The 18334-nt window shown below is 35.5% G+C and overlaps 4 protein-coding genes and 1 non-coding gene across 9 annotated transcripts; 3 read left to right on the forward strand and 2 right to left on the reverse strand.

Annotated features, from left to right (window-relative positions):
• Positions 1–399: 399 nt before the first annotated feature.
• LHCA2 (photosystem I light harvesting complex protein) lies at positions 400–2045 on the forward strand. Its single transcript, XM_011088487.3, has 5 exons — positions 400–560; positions 765–947; positions 1054–1091; positions 1177–1691; positions 1807–2045. The coding sequence occupies exons 1-5, from the start codon at positions 499–501 to the stop codon at positions 1822–1824; spliced, it is 816 nt and encodes a 271-aa protein (XP_011086789.1). The 5' UTR covers positions 400–498; the 3' UTR covers positions 1825–2045.
• A 2844-nt stretch (positions 2046–4889) lies between these two features.
• On the reverse strand, positions 4890–5529 carry LOC105168419 (chaperone protein dnaJ-like protein). The gene has a single exon (XM_011088488.3). The coding sequence runs from the start codon at positions 5339–5341 to the stop codon at positions 5042–5044; it is 300 nt and encodes a 99-aa protein (XP_011086790.1). The 5' UTR covers positions 5342–5529; the 3' UTR covers positions 4890–5041.
• Positions 5530–7373: 1844 nt separating this feature from the next.
• On the forward strand, positions 7374–7454 carry TRNAL-AAG (transfer RNA leucine (anticodon AAG)). The gene has a single exon. It is a non-coding gene; the product is annotated as a tRNA-Leu (tRNA).
• Positions 7455–7893: 439 nt separating this feature from the next.
• On the reverse strand, positions 7894–11396 carry LOC105168420 (oxidoreductase, 2OG-Fe(II) oxygenase family protein). 2 transcript variants are annotated; one of them, XM_011088490.3, is made up of 7 exons: positions 11181–11396; positions 10910–11061; positions 10457–10821; positions 9399–9537; positions 9154–9220; positions 8927–9065; positions 7894–8443 (listed from the first exon to the last, which is right to left on the reverse strand). In XM_011088490.3, exons 1-7 carry the CDS (start codon positions 11273–11275, stop codon positions 8354–8356), a joined length of 1047 nt encoding a protein of 348 aa, XP_011086792.1. In that variant the 5' UTR covers positions 11276–11396; the 3' UTR covers positions 7894–8353. The 2 variants fall into 2 exon arrangements, with proteins under 2 accessions (XP_011086792.1, XP_011086791.1); XM_011088489.3 differs by having other exon boundaries at positions 8927–9048; positions 11181–11395.
• Positions 11397–12828: 1432 nt separating this feature from the next.
• Positions 12829–17088, forward strand: LOC105168421 (phosphoribosylformylglycinamidine synthase). Of its 4 annotated transcripts, none has more exons than XM_020695740.2 (6): positions 12829–13230; positions 13822–13922; positions 14222–14335; positions 16229–16300; positions 16388–16471; positions 16904–17088. In XM_020695740.2, the coding sequence occupies exons 1-6, from the start codon at positions 12960–12962 to the stop codon at positions 16958–16960; spliced, it is 699 nt and encodes a 232-aa protein (XP_020551399.1). In that variant the 5' UTR covers positions 12829–12959; the 3' UTR covers positions 16961–17088. The 4 variants fall into 4 exon arrangements, with proteins under 4 accessions (XP_020551399.1, XP_020551398.1, XP_011086794.1 ...); XM_020695739.2 differs by having other exon boundaries at positions 12832–13230; positions 13819–13922; XM_011088492.3 differs by lacking the exon at positions 16229–16300 and having other exon boundaries at positions 12833–13230.
• Positions 17089–18334: the final 1246 nt, after the last annotated feature.

Below are 18334 nucleotides of genomic sequence, written 5' to 3' on the forward strand. Positions count from 1 at the left end.
CAATTAATTGAGGCTTAATGCTGTGGGATACGGCCCTTAGTTAACTTCAAGTATCAAAACTTTGATCGGAAATGATACTTTTACGTCAACAACCAATCGACTGAATCAATATCGTGTCTGAAAAGGTCTTATATCCAAATTATTTTTTAAATCTGGAGCTTAAAAGAAAATTAATAAACAAAATAAAAATCTGCAACCCCTTGGATTGGACTCAAAGTGTAATCTTTCCCAAGGATGTAGAGAGAGACAGCAAATGAGTACAAGGCACATAGGAGAAGAATGTGCACCACCAGTTTGAGATTTGCACAGGTAAGATGAAAGAATTCAAGGCATAGAGGGAAAGATATGAGATTCTGGTGGGCTACATGGCATCCCAACCAGCCAATCACACTCCTACACTCCTATCCTTACAAGATAAGCCCCTTTCCCTCATACTTTAACTCACTTCTCACACACACCCCCACAACACACATCAAACACTTGTGAGAATCAGTCGACATGGCCTCTGCCTGTGCTTCATCAACCATTGCTGCTGCTGCTGTTGCCTTCTCCTCTCCAAGGCAAGTTTTTCTTTAACTCTCTTCACACCTCCAACAAAGAAATGAATTGGCATGCTTGTATCATGCAACTCAAGAAGCATGTATCATGCATGTTTTTATGTTGACAATCCAAGGTACAACTAGTGTGTGAATAATTGATCAAGAATGCATGTGTTTATACGCATTTGGTGTAATCTGTGCACCGTAACTCAAGTCACATTACAGCTCCCAGAAAAGTGGATCAATTGTTGGAGCAACTAAGGCTTCTTTCTTTGGAGGAAGAAAGTTGAGAGTAAGCAAGTTTGCGGCCCCGTCTGGCACAAGATCGGTCACCGTCTGTGCTGCAGCCGATCCCGACAGACCACTGTGGTTCCCCGGGAGCACCCCTCCCCCATGGCTTGATGGCAGGTTTGGTGATGATCCACATTTCTTCGATATATGAACAATTTTCTTCTATAAACAGAGGCGCTTGATGAATATGGCTCTAATATCTGATATAAATCCGGCTATGCAGCCTTCCAGGAGACTTCGGCTTTGATCCTCTTGGCCTAGGTAACTCAATATATGTCAGTTAAAGCTAGAGCTTTTGTTTACACTTGCTAAATTCAAACCAATAAAAATGTATGTATTTTTATAGGATCTGACCCGGAGAGCTTGAAATGGAACCAGCAAGCGGAGCTTGTGCACTGCAGATGGGCCATGTTAGGTGCTGCGGGCATTTTCATCCCCGAGTTTCTCACCAAGATTGGCATTCTAAACACCCCTTCATGGTACACTGCCGGTGAACTAGAGTACTTTACCGACACAACAACGCTCTTCATCATTGAGTTGATTCTCATTGGCTGGGCTGAGGGAAGAAGATGGGCCGACATCATCAAGCCTGGATGTGTGAATACCGATCCCATCTTCCCCAACAACAAGCTCACCGGAACAGATGTTGGATACCCTGGTGGGCTATGGTTCGACCCACTCGGATGGGGCTCCGGATCGCCAGAAAAGGTTAAGGAGTTGAGAACAAAGGAGATCAAGAATGGACGATTGGCAATGTTGGCGGTGATGGGAGCATGGTTCCAACACATCTACACTGGAACAGGACCCATTGACAACCTCTTTGCTCACCTTGCTGATCCTGGTCATGCCACCATCTTCGCTGTAAGTGAAAATTAGAATTCAGGCATCAGATAAACCTAAATTATGCATAGAAATTGAATAGGCCATATAATATTAAAATTGGCTGCTACTAACTGTTTCGCTTGCAATACTGCAGGCTTTCAGCCCCAAGTGAGAGAAGCAACAGAGCTGCTTTTAACAGAACTGTTGGAGAAACACCTTTAGCCATCATTGTGGGGAAGAGGAATAGATTCTCAGTGTGTTTTTCCAATTCTTGTTGTATTTTCAGATATGTATTGCTACATCTTTATAAGCTGTAGAAAAAGAGCTTATGCAGTGTACAAATACTTCCAAGAGATCCTAACACCGTAAATACACTTCCTTTCCATCCTTGAATCTTAGGTTTATTTATCAAGGCAGAAAACATCATAAGGGAGCATACAAGATGCACAACTAGTTAAACTACAATTAATATTACAGAAGAACATAAAATATAGAAACAATACAATCACCAACAGTGGACCGTTTTAAAGCAAGAAGCATCAAGTTGACAAAAAGGTTATACAATCACCAATATGGAATGTTTTAAAGCAAGGGATATACATTCTTGATAAGAGGTTGCTTGCTGAACGGGCTTACTATTGTATAAGAAAGTGGTTATCATTAAAAAGCAACCAAACAACAAACCCAATACTTGACTTGCAGGTGGATTCAGCTCAATTTGGACTTGGCTTCAACATTTCATAAGTCAGTTGAGGTTATGTGCATCTTTGCACCGTCATGATATTGCTGCAAAGACTGTGACATCTTTCATTTTTCAGAAGTAGGGCCCCTGACTAAGCTCCTGTAAAAAACTAGGCGGACTTGCATGCACAATAGACTTTTGGAGACACTGTGAAATTCATCGAGAACAGAATATAGCTAAGTTTTTCAGATAGAATCTAAGTGAATAATATTTTTAATACTCAGAGCATCTTTAGCAATGTGAGTTAGCTATCGATTTTGAATTTGCTGTTCATATTAGTCAATTAATGATCTATGAACCTTCAGTCATCAATAAGTGTTGAGTAAAGAAAAGTATTTGTTCTAATCATCTTTCTCTTGTTCCTCTCATTTATGAAAAAGATGAAACCAAAAATAAGTGCATAATGCATACAGGAAAATAGGTCATCGTGTATTTGAAAGTTTCCATTAATAACAATAGCATAATCTAATCCTTTGATTTACACAAAGAAAAGAAAAAAGATCACTAATTATCTGAATGACAGCAGTTTAGAGCATTAAAAGACACCAGAACAGAGAGTTTAACCAGTAAATCACTTGTATCTAATTTTGATTATAATTCAGTAACCTCCAAATTACCATCATAGCTCATGTTTATACAAGTGAAAGGACCAGATATTTTGAAATTCAAACAGAAATGCAGCTATCCACACGAAATGACACAGGCATTAGTATATGAAAACATACCATCTTTGATTGATTGGGTAACAGTATAACACAGCTAAAATACCTGTACCAAAAACAAAATCTAGAACCCTTTTCTTTTCTCTTTCTTCTTTCTGTTCATTAGGACTGATTCTTTACGTTTATAATACTGCATTCAGTTAACATTGAAGATTACGATTACAATTTGATTCACCAACTTACTGAATTCAAACTACCAGGAACAACAGCTGTAGGGAACTATTCTTCAAGTCACAATTTAAATGCGTTAGATTCCTTGTTCACTCAATTCACAAGAGGCACAATCATGAACACTGAAATTAAACTTTCAGAAACTTTAGAGGTTTTTATTGCTTTGACTCAATTCAAACGGATCCTCAAGCCATTAACCTATGAATCTTCAAGATCCATCATAAGAGCAATTGCCCAAAATGAAACATCCTCTATGGTGCAGTAACATAAATCGGCTTTTTATGATTATTTTCTCTTTTGTAAGGTTTCAAGTGCCTAGAATTGAAGAGAACAAATGTCTTTAGCTTTAATAACAGACTGCACATAAACTCTTCAGAGGTCTTTTGACCTAATTAACTTTTTGATCTGTTATTTCCAAATCCAAATTCCTTCATTCATTGATTCACATTGAGTTTGGAAAAGTTTCAACATCCTGAATCCACATCTATAATCGCTTCAGCTTTTATCCCTAGTTCACTAATTTCATTTTCAATTTCAGAGCAAGCACGTGTTTTCTCCATTGTTGCTCTATCTAGGTTACATAGACTCCCTCGCGGCATCCCTTTCAGTTTTCCGCTGCTTTTTACTCACTCTTGGAGACTATGCTTTTCTCTTTGTGAAAATAGACTTTAAAGCAACAAAATCATGTTTTCATGGGACAGAGAGGTTCATTATTAGCGTTCCACTTGGGCGCGGTACCAAAGAACCTTATTTCATACAAATGCGAACGTCTTAAGCTTGCATGAGTTTCAAATTGGATATATTTATAATAATTTGCATTGTTGCTGATATGTGGAAACACATGCATATGAAAGAGGAAATCATAAAATAACCTTTGTAATAAGAGTCTTGAAGTTGCATGCCAAGTTGATCAGGTTTACTCTATTAGCAGGTATAAATTAGCTAAAATCAGACTCAAACTCAATCATAAGTCAAAGTCAATTCGGTGACTGCCTTAATGCAAAGCAGAGATAATCAAACAACTGTTGTTCAGGTTTTGTCCATGACGAGGCAACAAGAAGTTCTAGACCCTCTGAGCAATCTATTATCAGCTGTAACGTCATCCTCCACATAATCGAGCCCAGATTTCCAAAGGTCATAAGTGTCAACCATAGTCAGTTTCCCAACATGTTAGCATTACAGAGTTTCACCACGATTTCACCAAAAACAAGTTAAAAAAACAACAAAAACAAATTGTTACTTAAAAGAATGCTGTTTTGTAATAATCTTTATCCTTTATTTGATCATACACTTATAAGCATCCTATAAAGTTGTAAATTATTCGCAAAAACCAAGCAGAAGCTACAATTCTAACATACACAGTCAAAATACCATAGATGCGATTCACTACTCTGCTGATTTAGAGTAGAAATGGCACATAAACAAAAAGTCCTCATAGCAGCAGGAACAGAAGCTCAAGTTAGAGCTGAAATCTCTAATTATTACAATAATTACTGACAGATAAACTTCAAACCAAAATGACATAACACAGATTCTAAAAGCACACACAAAACTGCAATAATTATGGAAGAGGCAAACCTTAATAAAATCTTGCAGAAAAGATTTATCAATAGAACTATCTCATTTCATAAATTCATCACATTAATTACAGCCTAAGGGCAATTTCCCATATATCTCTCCTTCTCTCCAAGAATTTACCACAATATATATATTACATCACTTCAATTTCTTTAAACAACAAACCCGAAGTATCCTCACGAGGGCTGGTTGGGAGGGCGAACCGATATCTGAACAGGGATAGGCCGGCCCGTTCCAGTTCCACCGCAATTATTGCACGCCATGCGGCCCGACCCGGCACAAGTCCGACACCCATAATCGCCGTCCGACCAACGGGTACACATACATGTGACCCGTCCCGTTCCATTACAGCTGGGGCATCTGGGAGCCCGGCCCGGACCCATCATCGGATTCTGATCCATCACTTGTTTGACGAGAACCGCACCCGCCAAAACACTCAGACCCGTGGCCAACTGAGTCAACACGATCGGACCCATAACTTGGATTTTGGTTTCCGTTGATTGTCGGGAGAGAGTGGTGCGAAAATGGGGAAGAGAGGGAAGATTTTTTAGGGTCGGATTTGATGATTTATTTAAGAAAATGTTTTGTGTGTGGGAGTTTGGAGTTCTTGTGAAGTGGTGGTGGAGCAGTACACGTAAGTGCTGGGAAAGTTGGTGGTTTTGGGCTGTTTGGAGTGTAGTGAAAAATTCAAGAATGCCAAATGGGAATGGGAATGAACAAGATTTGTATTTTTGTATCTATATTTTATGGGATTTGTGATTTGATTTTTTTGACTTTGCTTCTACTCCATTTCTCAAGATTTTTCTCTACCTCTTGTTTTTCCTTTGCAAAATAAAAATTAGAAAACATTCTTAAATTTATTTACATTAAATAGAGTAATGAATTCGAGTAAATTGAGGATCCATTTCGGAGTAGCCTCAATGGGATGGGTTCGAATCTTTAAATGGGTCCCAGCACATGTTTTGGGTTTTTTTTTTTTAAGTAAATATAATTTTTATTAAATAAATAGTACAATCGTACAGCACAACAGTGCTCAATGAGTAGCGTCTCCCTCGACAAACCAAGAGATACGCCAAAGTTTATATAACACATAATGTCTTGGATTTTGTTGCGGATCCCAACATAATCATTATAAATTCACTCATTGAACTTATTTGAAATTACAATAAATTTGAGTATGAATGATATTTTTATTTGAATGATTATTAATGTATTTTGTTTATCTTTCATATATTAGTGGTTATGAGAATTCGATTAGAAACAAGAATTCTGCAAAATCACATGAATTAAATCCATAGCAAGTAGTAACACTCCCAAGTTTTTATGCTTGATATGAATAGTGACACGTAATTTGATTTAAGAAAATATTTATTATTTTAAAATTTTAAACAATTAATCAGAATGAGTCGTGTCTTAAGTCTGTGCTAACTTGTCTCAAATCTGTCCGGTTGTCAATCCTAGTCTAATCACACGAATAATTCCTGTTTTGCAAAACTATAAAAGGTATCAATATAATTTACCTCAAAAAATATACTTGTAAGTTGTGTCTCGAATCTATGTGTCAATATCAATTAAAATTAGAATTTCAAATTTTCAAGAGATATACTTATAATTTTGTATAAAGCATGAATTTTTGTATAATTACATAAGTAGGTAGCACTGCAATATCTCCCCTATAAAATTTCATTTAAATAATGATTTTGATTTTTAATTTGTGAATAAATCATTAAAAGGATTATAAAATTTGCCATACTTTCCAGAAAAACGGTTCTTTTTTAGAATGAAGATGAATCATAGTTTAAAATAATGGTCTCAATAATAATATCGATAGATATTGTGCCACATCAAATAAGGTGTATCGAGATCTTATTGGAGTATAAAAAATGCATTATTTCTAAAATTCTAATAAAATTCAAAAACCAAATACAATTAATATAAATGATAAATACTATGGGACATTATTGATAATATTCGACATCCAATATTATATATACTCAAAAAATACATATATCATTGTATCGATAATATATATATATTAAAAAAATAATAAGTGTTTGATAAATGAATAGATGCGAGTAGGAGGTGAATATAATAATTGGATATGGGTCAATATTTTAACTATGAATGGAATAGTCAATAGCAACGGTGCGAAAGTTGGAAGTCAATTGAAAAGCCACTCAAAGATTGGGGCCAGCTTTAAAGTGTTAAAACTATAGATTATTATTATTATTTAGTGTTTGGTGTTTGTTCTTTAATATTCCAACAAATTAGTCCTTTTATGCAAATGCGCAGCTAAAATCTAAAATATACAGCTCCGTCAAATGCATTATTGTTAGAGACTATTTAAATTACTATTGAGTTTAAAAAATTATGCTTAAATTTGATTTAATTAGTAATTGAATTGAGCTCGCACGAGCTATTATCTAATTTTAAATTGAATATTGAATAGTTAGGTTATTTTTTCAGCTCTTTGAAATAAGTTAATTAAGTCTGTACTTACTTCAACATGTGGAGATGGCCGAGTTGGTCTAAGGCGCCAGATTAAGGTTCTGGTCCGAAAGGGCGTGGGTTCAAATCCCACTCTCCACATAGGGTAAGAAGTTTTCTGAAACTTTTTCAGTATTTCGTATTTTTACCCATTTGCTTCTGCATATATATCTTCTTTGATTAGCATTTGCCGGCTGAGGATGTTTAGTCGGCTTTGAATTCTCAGTTTTCGCGAGTGAGTTAAATTTTGCGTGAAAAATAAAAATATACTTAGTTCTTTTTTAATAGTTTTTTATACAAAAAGACACGATAAAATAAAAATATTTCTGGATAAATATTTTCTATGATAAGTTTTGTATAAAAATACAAAATAGAATAGAAAGAATATGTTGTATTAGTTTTTTTTTTTTTTTTTGTACAAAAGGACGTAGTAGTATGAATATTTTCAAATTTATGATCCAATCGCACAAAAAGAAGAAATGCTCACTGTTTGAAATAGTATAAGGTAGAAAATGAACTCTTAGGAACGGAAGCAAACAAGTAAGAGTGAGGATTTTTCTATGCACTAATCATCCATTTTCTGGTAACACCACCACAAATATGTCAAATATCATCATCCATTGCAGAATATCAATCACTGGATTATAGTTAAATTTTTAGTATTAAGGGCGAGATCTGAAACTCCCATCATGCTCCAGAAATTCCTGCAATACAATCTCGCAGTATGAGTTGACATCATCCGGAAACAAAGGAGACTTTGAGAGATTATATCCATGTTTTATTCTCTTGGAAACTTGTGCAGTATAATGCTTTTCCAGAATCCAAATTCACTGGTTTCATTCTCTTGGAATCCCATGTCTGAGCTACTAACGACAAACTGATGGAACAAATTCTTCGTAAAATACCAACTCCTGTAACATGCTCCAGTGTTTTATCTGCCTAGAGATATATTCAGAATACTTGTCTGATATTGATGTTGATTCTTGAAGTCCTGATGTAATTCAAGTAAGGTAGATCATCTTCTCCTGCAAACCGGGATTCGAGCTGGGATATTTCAGCATTTTCTGCATCGGTAAATATGCGGGGAACGCCTGCATGGAAATAACTTTTTGATTACAGGAGAGTTCTTCAATACAGAGCAACAGGTAAAATTGATGTAAGAGCGCAAGTTAATAACAGATTAAATTATAGTATCGTAAATTATACACCAGGAAACCTTAAAAAAAGTTTCAACCTGTGAACCCTTATCCTTGAATCTGGAAGTACAAGATGTATAAGAAAGTTTATTTGCAAGCAGTGTATCAATGAGAGATTGGAAACAACCAAATTCATAGTTTGCTCAGTCCTTGAATCTGCCAGAGTATGGGGACTTCATCCCAACAACACAATCTAGTTTTTGACTTCACAACAATTAATTTCTTCAATCAAATCAAGGCATTGGCACGAAGATCAACAGATTTGGGGAGTTGCTTATCTGAGAACACTCGTAAGCAGTCATATCTATGTAGTGAAAACTGTTATAACCAGTGTTTCATATTAACTGGAACAAGAGGAGGCAAAGAAACTAATATTACCATGAAAGCATTCCCTAGCTTCCCCAGCCATAAGCACGACATCACCACTCCTAAGGAACATAGCAACTGGTGGATGTTCCCTTGACTTTCCCCCCAGCAGGAAAATAGCTTTGCAACCCAAACTGATGAGTAAATATTTCTTTAGCATGTTAGAATATTAAGCATATGCTCTAGATAGGATAGAATGAAATAACATTTGCCCAAAAAGACAAGTGGTAGTATGATACCTCATGCTTACAATAGGTTTACTCCAATCTTTTTCCATGTCATCAAGGTGCCCACCAAGCATATCACCTGAAAGAGAAACACCGTTGCGACATTTACTATATTTCCAACAATCACGTAACGCTTTTACAAATAGACTTCCATATCTAGCTGTCCATTTGTGATGGTTACCAAACACCATTGAAATATCAGTTGACTGATCGAAATGAGCACTGAGCTCTTAAAGATGTTAAAGTATAAGACACACCTAATCCAAAGTAATTCACAATAGCAGCTTCTGGCTGGAATTCTTCACCATATGGCATAGCAGGTGCTGCCATCCTTTTAGCCAGCTGGCATAGTGCATCAGGTATCTTCTTGTGAGGGAGAGAAACATTATAGCTACGCTGCACATGCACAAGTATTATCAATTTCAGCAATTAGAATGCACATAGAAGAAGCAAAATGAAGGGCATCCTGATAAGGATATTAAACATGAAGGCTTGTGGCCATTCCAAGAATTCAGTTAGAGGGATCCTCAGACATTAGCCAGTCATTATGCATTGAATAAGTCCCATAGAGAAAGACAAGTTTAAATGAAATGAGAAAGAATAAGGCGCTGAGTATGTAATACAAGTTTGAGATTAAATTATCAATACCCAACACATACATGTGCAACGTTATGCTGATTACTTGTCAGTTGTCATAGGTTTATTTGTGATTTCTTTAAATCTTTCTATCAGCAGCTCATTGACTGGTCGGTTTGATACTTAGTACAAAATGCAGACGCTCTGTTGACTGTCTACAGCAGCTACATAGCTTCAATTCAGCATGTAAAATGATTATATTGGAACCTTACATTGAGGCTCAATCATCATTAACACAAAAAAGGTCACCCAACTTGGTTCTTTTTTTACCATATCTGTGATCTTAGCCAAATGAATCCATGGGAATGCATCATCTGCGGTTGGCCCATCCAAGTCCATGTATCACACCTTACAGAAGTAGCTATATCTCTTACAAGTATGTGCAGCAATACTCGATGGAATATCAATTAACACTCGCACTTAACATGTTATAGAGAATATCTTGTTCAAGTGTAACAAGGCAATAATACATATACTGCTATGGTCATACCATAAACCCACAATTACCAAGCATAAGATTTTGACGTTGTTTTTCCATTATAATAATCTATGTGAGGTGTTTGATTCAAAAGATGCATTTAACACACAAATTATGGTTGTAAAAAATCAGATACAAACAGCAAAACAATACAATTGAAAGAGATCATCTAAACTATCAAAAAGAGGATTCTAGCAAGACCTTGGACCAGTCAAATTGCAAGCCAAGGGTACTCCATCTTAACTTACGCAGCAAAACAGAAGCCAGCACCAACTTGCTCACATCTCGGCCATGTGATTCACCCAATTCATCAACAAACTTCCACTTGGGAGCACTTGTATCACTCTGAATAGCATTAATCTCTGACTCTGAACCAACATTATCAGGAAGTCTCTCTTCTAATACTAAAACCTTCCCCTCTTTAGCTAAAACAAATAAATTCTCTATGGGTCCATAAATTGCATTGTGGTTGGTTCGATCTGGGGGCTGCGGGAAGCTAGTTAAACTCTCCCTTATCCATTGGCATTGCTCCTCCACGCTTAATGCACCAGGAATAAAATAAAATCCTGCATTTGGAATCAAAACATATTTTACAACAGCATTTTATCAAATCCTGATAACTAACCTTTAAAATAATACAAAATGCCCAAATACCTGGCCGACTTTCCAAGCAGAAAATTGGTCTATCAAAATCGCACTTTAACACTGAAACTCCTCCCATAAGTTCGCCATTACAATTATACCTCTCCAAAATCGACTTGAAATCTACAACCTCCGATAAATCTACAGGTCTAGCTATCTTTTTCCTGAAATTTTGTAATAAAAAAATCGAAATTTCAGAACCGTATTACCAGCATATGTAAAACCTCCAATTAAACTAAACAACAAAGAAGAAGAAAGCTACAAGTGAATTCAGAAATCATACTTTTTGGTGTTGTCATAATAAATTTTGTACTTCTTCTCGGCTTTCCGGAATGCTGTTCTCTCCGATTCTTCACTGATAACATCTGACCGATACATTATCAGAGATTATGACGCCAGTAAAATCTGAAGCCCAATTCCAGAATTTGGCTATTTTCTAGGGTTTTGTAGGTGAGAATTCTGAATTGTCTTGCCTGGTGGCCCAAAGTCTTGTCCAGCTAAAACTGATAAACTATACATGAGTCGCAATTGCTCCCGCCACTCCTCTGATCCCTATTTCCACACCAAATTCCATTTTTGCCCTCCAATAATTTTCCGTTAACTTTTTCTTCTTTTTTATTGTTATACATTTTTGTCTATTTATACTATTTATTTAAAAAAATATTTTTATTAATCAAAGCTAAAGTTAATTTATTTAATTGGTATTGTCAAGCATTCATTTTGTCTTCTTCTTCTTTTTTTTTATTTAATATAATCAATTTCAAATTATACAAACACATCGAATACATTTCAATCGTTAGTAAAGAGAACTCCCAATAATAATTATTTTGGTTGACATAATGTGCATAGATTAAAATATCCTGATACACTTATTTCTTCCGTAAAATCAAAATCATTTTATTCAATATATTTTTATTTATGCACATATCAAAATTACCTTCTCATATCAATCTTGATCGGTTATTCATCTTATCTTCTTTTTCTTCCGTTCAATCAATGAATACAATACGAATTCATAATAAATGTATTTCTATTTGCAAATATTATTAATTAAGTGGAAATAAGAGTATGTAATAAATAAATGTATGGAAATATCCCTTATCCTTCTCTCCTTAAATATATTCCATAGCCCATTTCAACCTAACTTCTATTAATTTCTTTTTATAATATTTTTACATAATTTTAGTTATTGATTATATATTATAATATTATATATATATATAGCTTAAATATTTTCTAATAGAAATATACTATTATAATCAAACACATGGATTTTGCTTTTCTTAAGTTTGCCAATTCAAATTAATATAAAAATGATGATACAATTAGAAAAAAATTCCAATGTTCATACTGCAATCAAATATCCCTGAAAGCTGAAGTACAATTGAAGGGCACACTTTTTGTGTTTTCAAATTTTTAGGTCAATTATTTTTTTCTATTTTTAAATATTTTATTTATATTCATTTCTCTCTTTCTTCTTAACTTTCATTTATCTATTTTTTTTCTCTCATGTAATATATTGAATAACTTATTAATTTTAGACTACTAGATTTTTATACATTTAAGATCTAATAGTTCAGATGAATTAATTAGATTCTAAGGGTTTTATACACTAAAAAAAGATTTAATGGTTATTAAAAAATAATATATATATAAAATAAGACAATAACGATCTTTTGATAAAAAAAACATAACGTCGTTGGCTTCAATTCAAGAAAAGGGACAAGTAAATTATATTTATAAAAGCAGATGGTTTTTAGCCTATTTTAAAAATATAAGAGAATTTTTAGTTGAATTTTTAAAATACATGCGAGTTTTATGTTATTTGGCCTATCTTTATGTCTCAAAAACTAAAAATATAAAGGGTACGCCTGTAATTTCATCGACCAAAGGGTATGAACTGCTTGCCTTTAGCAAAACACAGAGTGCTCGAATCACTCGACACAACCCAAAAAATCACCACCCAAGAATTTCACTACTTTTAGGGAGAGAAGCTATATAACGGCAAACCCAACTCACAAAATCGGAAAAATCTGGTAAAAATTCAAACCCCAATTCGAAAATGGCGTGCAGAAGTGTTATGAGGGTGGTCTTCTTAACTGAACCATGGCTGCCTCTACCTTTTATGAGCAAAAAATGTTCGAGCTTCACACCAATCATTTCACCCCACAAGAAAACATCAACACCATATCCGAATTGTGGTTGTAGAATTGCAGTAAATGCTAAGAGTTATCATTTCTCGAGGAATTGCTCAAACAGTGTAAACCCATCTTCATCTGGCGATGATTCTGAGCAAGGCCCTCCTCAAGAAGCTGTTCTGAAGGCAATTTCAGGTGTATATTTTGCTACAAGTGTTTTATTTTTAGTCCGTGTTCGTTTTCTTTGAATCTTTGTCAGATATATGTTTTCTTGGTATTTTTATGCTGCGTAAATGCTTTACGCGGTAGTGGTTGCATGGTACTTCTGATTCTCACTGGTTTTGATTTGCTGTCTGAAAGATTATTGTTATTATGTGAAATCAATTGTTCATTATGTTCTCTTTTTAGGGCTTATTTGCTCGGCGCATGCACATGTTGCTATAGTATTGCGTATACTGAGAGTGATCCAATTTGTGGATGTGTTTATGCATTGTTTTTGTATCAAGGAATCCAGGCATTGGAGTTTTTCAATGTCTTCAGGTGTTTAAGTTTTTGTTGGTTGCCTGATTTTCAGTTCATTTTGCCAAGCAAAAGAAAAGGTCATAATTTTATTTGGTGTTACTTGGGAATCTTGTGGTAGGAAAATCTGCTGGAAAGTTACGAGGTTTTAAAATTCTGAAAGTGTGTCATTCTTGATACCATGCCATTCTTGTCTTTAATTTGTATTTTTGAGTATTTTTTCGAAAAGGGGTTAACCGGGAATGCATCTTTTGCAATTGCCAGAAGTTTCCAAGACAGAAGGAAGGGTGGGACAAACTACAAATGTAGTAATTGGAGGTACAGTCGCGGATGATTCGGCCAATGAATGGCTTGCTCTAGATCAGAAGGTACGCAAATGAACAGTCTTTTCCTGCTAACTGCTTCTTTGAGTTGAAATAATATTTCTTTAATTTCGAAGCATCCATCAGTTTTCTGCTGCACAATGACTGCACATTAATTGGGTTTGGCTATATCTAATGAAAGACTTGTAAAGCTGAAGGAACTGACCACCTTCTCTGCCTTAGGAAAAGATTGTTGTCGAATTAATAAAATATATATCTAGGCACAGGTGTCATCAGGTTCTAGACTAGTTTCAGTTTGCTGAAATGGTTGCTGAACTGAAGCTTTTACATGGTTTACTTTACAGGTGAACACCTATCCAACAGTTAGAGGATTTACAGCAATTGGAACTGGAGGGGACGATTTTGTGCAAGCCATGGTTGTAGCTGTTGAATCGGTACTCCAACAACCAATACCAGAAGTAAGCATCCATTTGGGATTTGTGCTTAGGCATTTAAAATAACTGGGTCAAGGACTCAAGATGAGTATCTGATGTGGCTTTTATGGCTCTGCCGCATAGATTCAATTGAGTGCTTTCTCCATAATGAGGTTTGTTGCTCCAATTTTGACACCCATATCATAGAGAGTACTCGGAAGTCAATGACATTTCTAGTATGAAGTAAGAAATGCTCTTTGCTCCTTTTTAAGTCAATTTGTGAGCCACATCATGGAAATAGGGAAAATAACCATACCTATCCAATGGTCAGTGGTCAAAGTATACTAAAGTCCACGACGCTTGCAGTATGACATCACATTGACACCCAAAGAATGGAGATTACATCAATGATAGAGAAATTTTCTCAGTCTATTAGCCGGTGATCAGGCTACTTAACGTTCCAATTATCCACATCAGAATTTTAATCTGTCAACTATATGTAAATATAGGCTGTAATGCCAATTTGGACGAGAAAGCACATGGTAGCTGCTTGCTTAACAATAAAGGGTTATCCATTTTGCATGTGTCCATTATCCTCATATCTTGATAACTCATTCCATAGGTAATTAATAGTAGTGGCGACGAATTGCACTGAAAAGACGAGCATAAGCAAGACTAGATATTTTTTGCAGCATTCTCAGCACGTTCAAGTAGAAGCTTCTGCTCAGATTGCTCCATCCTTTCAGCTTTCCCCATGGTCACAACGAGAATGCTAGATGCATTTGAATGACATCTTGTAAATTTATTCTCAAAATACATGAATGTTTTGTGTTGGTCGGTCCCCTTTCTGTATAATCTTAGCAGATGTTATCTGTTTGCTTTTTGAAGATCAAGGAAATGGGTTTAGATTGTTTTAATTGGATGACTCTGCTAGTTGGATCAAAGATGGTGGTAGAACGATCACGAAAGGAGCCTTAGTTGTGTTTGGTGGGTTGCATCCGGAGCAAGGGCGTGTTCTCACCAGGGGCAAGGGCAAATGGGAGAGAAGTACAAGAGAAGCCAAATTATCATTTTTCTTTGGGGGGGGGGGGTTTGGCCCTGAGTTGAATGATGATAAATTTGTCTTTGACTAGGATTTAAGCTCTAAACACTAATCCATTTAATTTGCAATGTGAGTGGCTTATGAGTTCTCTTACAATTCAGTAGTATGGTTGTTAGTAGTGGGCTTGCCACAGACAAGGGGGCTAACCTCTTTTGAGCCACAAAGAGTTTTTCAGCTTACTTTGGAAATTTGAAATAGGTCTTCAGCATTTAACTTGAATACAGAAAGCTGAACTGACCTTTGTAATTCCATTGCAGTGTGCAAGATATATTGAGTGGCTTATTCTACAGATATATATGTATCTGGGTTAAAAAAAATTGACTCTCTTACTCAAGTAACTTTCTGGGTTGCTGAGGTAACAAGTTGACATGAGACGAGATCACGTATTTAGTGCTAACATGAGATACGTGATCTAAGCGAGAAACATGTAGGTAGAAGATCTAGATGCTTTCAGCTAATGCTATGGAACCTGGTTCAGTCAGAGTTCATTCTTGTCTTTAAGATTCTCTAGCCCCTTTAGGAAATGGACTGAAAGTTAATGTTGTGTGAGTATGAACTTGGAGAAGATTTAGATTCGATGAGGACTTTGTCCGAAGGTGAATTAATCTATTGGAAAGGTTTAGAGGATGTATGAACAATTTGCTGAAATTCGACAGGCTGCTATTTTCCTCTATTCCCAATTCCTTTTTCTACCAAACAGATGACCTCTCTCCCAGGTTGCATTCTTCACTTTCTTGGTTTTGAATTGCTTTCCTCGCTAGCAATAGCTGAAGCTTTAAACTTTTGATACTTAATTTTGTCATATTGTTCTTGACAAACTTCTCATTTCTTGTTAGTTTTGTCCTTTCCCTTGGGTAGCCTTTTTTCAGAAAAAAGGAATATCAAAGAAAAATCTTTCATGTCTTGAGGTGCTTAAATCTTGTTACTGATTTTGTTGATCAAAATTTTGGAATGTAAGCCACTTAGCCACATGGGTCAATCGTTTTTATGTACAGGGTCAAGTGAAACAGAAGATCTCCTCTGGCGGCAAATATGTGTCTGTGAACATTGGACCCGTTCAAGTAGTTTCTAGTGAGCAGGTTCTCTCTCTCTCTCTCTCTCTCTCTCTCTCTCTCTGTGTCATTGTCTGTGTGTATGTGTGTTGGAGCATGCGTGTGTTGTTGATCATGTATGCACACAAGTCATACCAAATATCGGGTGTATTGCCACATCAATCAACAATCATCCCACTAAATGCTATTATATGTAGAGATAATTGATCTATGAGCGCCTGAAGAAGGTCAAATATTTGTCGAAATTCCAGTTTCATTTTGAAAAATGACCTGTGAATATCTCTTTTCTTTTCTGGAACTTACAAGAAGTCTATTCTTTAGTGCATTCGGAAAAGGGAAAAAAAAAGAAAGAAAAGATAATGGAAAATCATGTTCCCATACAATGAAAAATTGTTGTATATGTTTGTTACTTTTGGCGATATGTGTACATGTGTAACACTATTGGATTGTTATTTCCAGGTCCAAGCTGTATACAACGCTATGAGAAGAGATGACAGGATGAAATATTTTTTGTGATTCTATTTCCAATTGGATTCTGTATAGAAGGCTAATCATCTATAGCGGCATGCTTGCCCTTATTCCACTTTCATTTACTCTTGACGTCAAATTTTTCTACTAATCATCTATTTATTATTTATCCATAAGTCAAGTGCAGGCTTAGCTAGTAACTTAATTATTCCGTTGCTCCTTTGCTTGCATGTGACTATGAATCGACACCTAATGTGTCATTGTGTAGCGTTGTAGATGGAGAGACTGTCCAAGTATGAATACATAGAAGGAGCTTTGATAGAAGATATGGTTCCGTATGAGCTTAATGACACTATGCACGCATTTAGTGTTTTGTTTAGACTTTACACTTGTCATGTGACTTTTGACTCTCTTTAGGTGGCATACCAAGTACATGACAAATATTAATTGAATTGGGTTTGACCCGTTATGGTTAGAGCTAGAGTGTCCTGGTTGTCAGGTATGATATAGGCATCCATGAAAGACAAAAATGATTGAACTATTTCCCATAAGCTGGTACTTGCTAGATCATCTTGAAAACTCCCGGACCTCTTATCATCTCGAGCCTGCTTTCATGTATCTCTTTCACTGTATCTATCAGTCCAATTTAAGTTCGATTCTATCGTATTCAAACGTCACTCTTTCGTGTTCCAAATGCGTGCATTCATATGGAGTAAGCAATTAGCTACATGCCAGTCAAAGGTGCTTCCTTTTCTTGTCTCTCTCTCTCTCTCTCTTTCTATATATATATATATATATATATATATATAGTTTATCCTGGTCTTGGCTTATTTCTGCAGATTGTATAAGCAGTTTTATCATATTACTGATAGCTTCTTCCTCCTTTTCCTTTTGCTGAATTTGGATTCTGCTCATTGAACAGTTTAAGTGGGGCTACATTTTGTTGATAGCAAGTAGCTACCATATTCTTGTTGTTCTTCACACATCAATTGTTCTTGTAAAGTTGTTAAAAGTGAAGAAGTGATTGTGCAGAAAGTGCTTTTCCAAGATGTTGAGAGATACCCTCTTAGCATAACTCCAAGGATGTCAGAAATTGTAAGCATAGTTGTTAGTTGTCACTTGTCACCATCTCTCACCTAACAATCATGACTCACTGATTGGGGGTGTTTGACCATTTTAAATCTTCTTGTTTTTAGGAATTTTAATTTGATACAATGGTTTTAAATTAAATAAATTTAATATCCATCAAAATATAGTTCAACTGAAAGGTAAATGATCTGAATTTTTCCGTAAGTGCATCACAATTAAATTACACGATGTAGTTAAAAAGAGTTTTTTTTTTTCCAAACATCTAAAAAGGGGTGCAGTTGCTCCGCCAACTGCTCTTAATTTAATATAGTTCAAATAAATATTTTTTTTTTA

The sequence above is a fragment of the Sesamum indicum genome, linkage group LG8 (genome assembly GCF_026168435.1).
Source record: "Sesamum indicum cultivar Baizhima isolate 11 linkage group LG8, ASM2616843v1, whole genome shotgun sequence".
In the NCBI taxonomy this organism is placed as follows: Eukaryota; Viridiplantae; Streptophyta; class Magnoliopsida; order Lamiales; family Pedaliaceae; genus Sesamum; species Sesamum indicum.

Coding starts and splice junctions, on each gene's coding strand:
- LHCA2 (XM_011088487.3), top strand. CDS start 499: ATGGCCTCTGCCTGTGCTTCATCAACCATTGCTGCTGCTGCTGTTGCC. Junction 561..764: donor GTTGCCTTCTCCTCTCCAAG/GCAAGTTTTTCT, acceptor GTCACATTACAG/CTCCCAGAAAAGTGGATCAA. Junction 1,092..1,176: donor CTTTGATCCTCTTGGCCTAG/GTAACTCAATAT, acceptor GTATTTTTATAG/GATCTGACCCGGAGAGCTTG.
- LOC105168419 (XM_011088488.3), bottom strand. CDS start 5,341: ATGGGTCCGATCGTGTTGACTCAGTTGGCCACGGGTCTGAGTGTTTTG.
- LOC105168420 (XM_011088489.3), bottom strand. CDS start 11,275: ATGTATCGGTCAGATGTTATCAGTGAAGAATCGGAGAGAACAGCATTC. Junction 11,062..11,180: donor TATTATGACAACACCAAAAA/GTATGATTTCTG, acceptor ACAAAATTTCAG/GAAAAAGATAGCTAGACCTG. Junction 9,049..9,153: donor AAACCTATTGTAAGCATGAG/GTATCATACTAC, acceptor TTTACTCATCAG/TTTGGGTTGCAAAGCTATTT.
- LOC105168421 (XM_020695739.2), top strand. CDS start 12,960: ATGGCGTGCAGAAGTGTTATGAGGGTGGTCTTCTTAACTGAACCATGG. Junction 13,923..14,221: donor GGCTTGCTCTAGATCAGAAG/GTACGCAAATGA, acceptor TTTACTTTACAG/GTGAACACCTATCCAACAGT. Junction 16,301..16,387: donor AAAATCTTTCATGTCTTGAG/GTGCTTAAATCT, acceptor TTTTATGTACAG/GGTCAAGTGAAACAGAAGAT.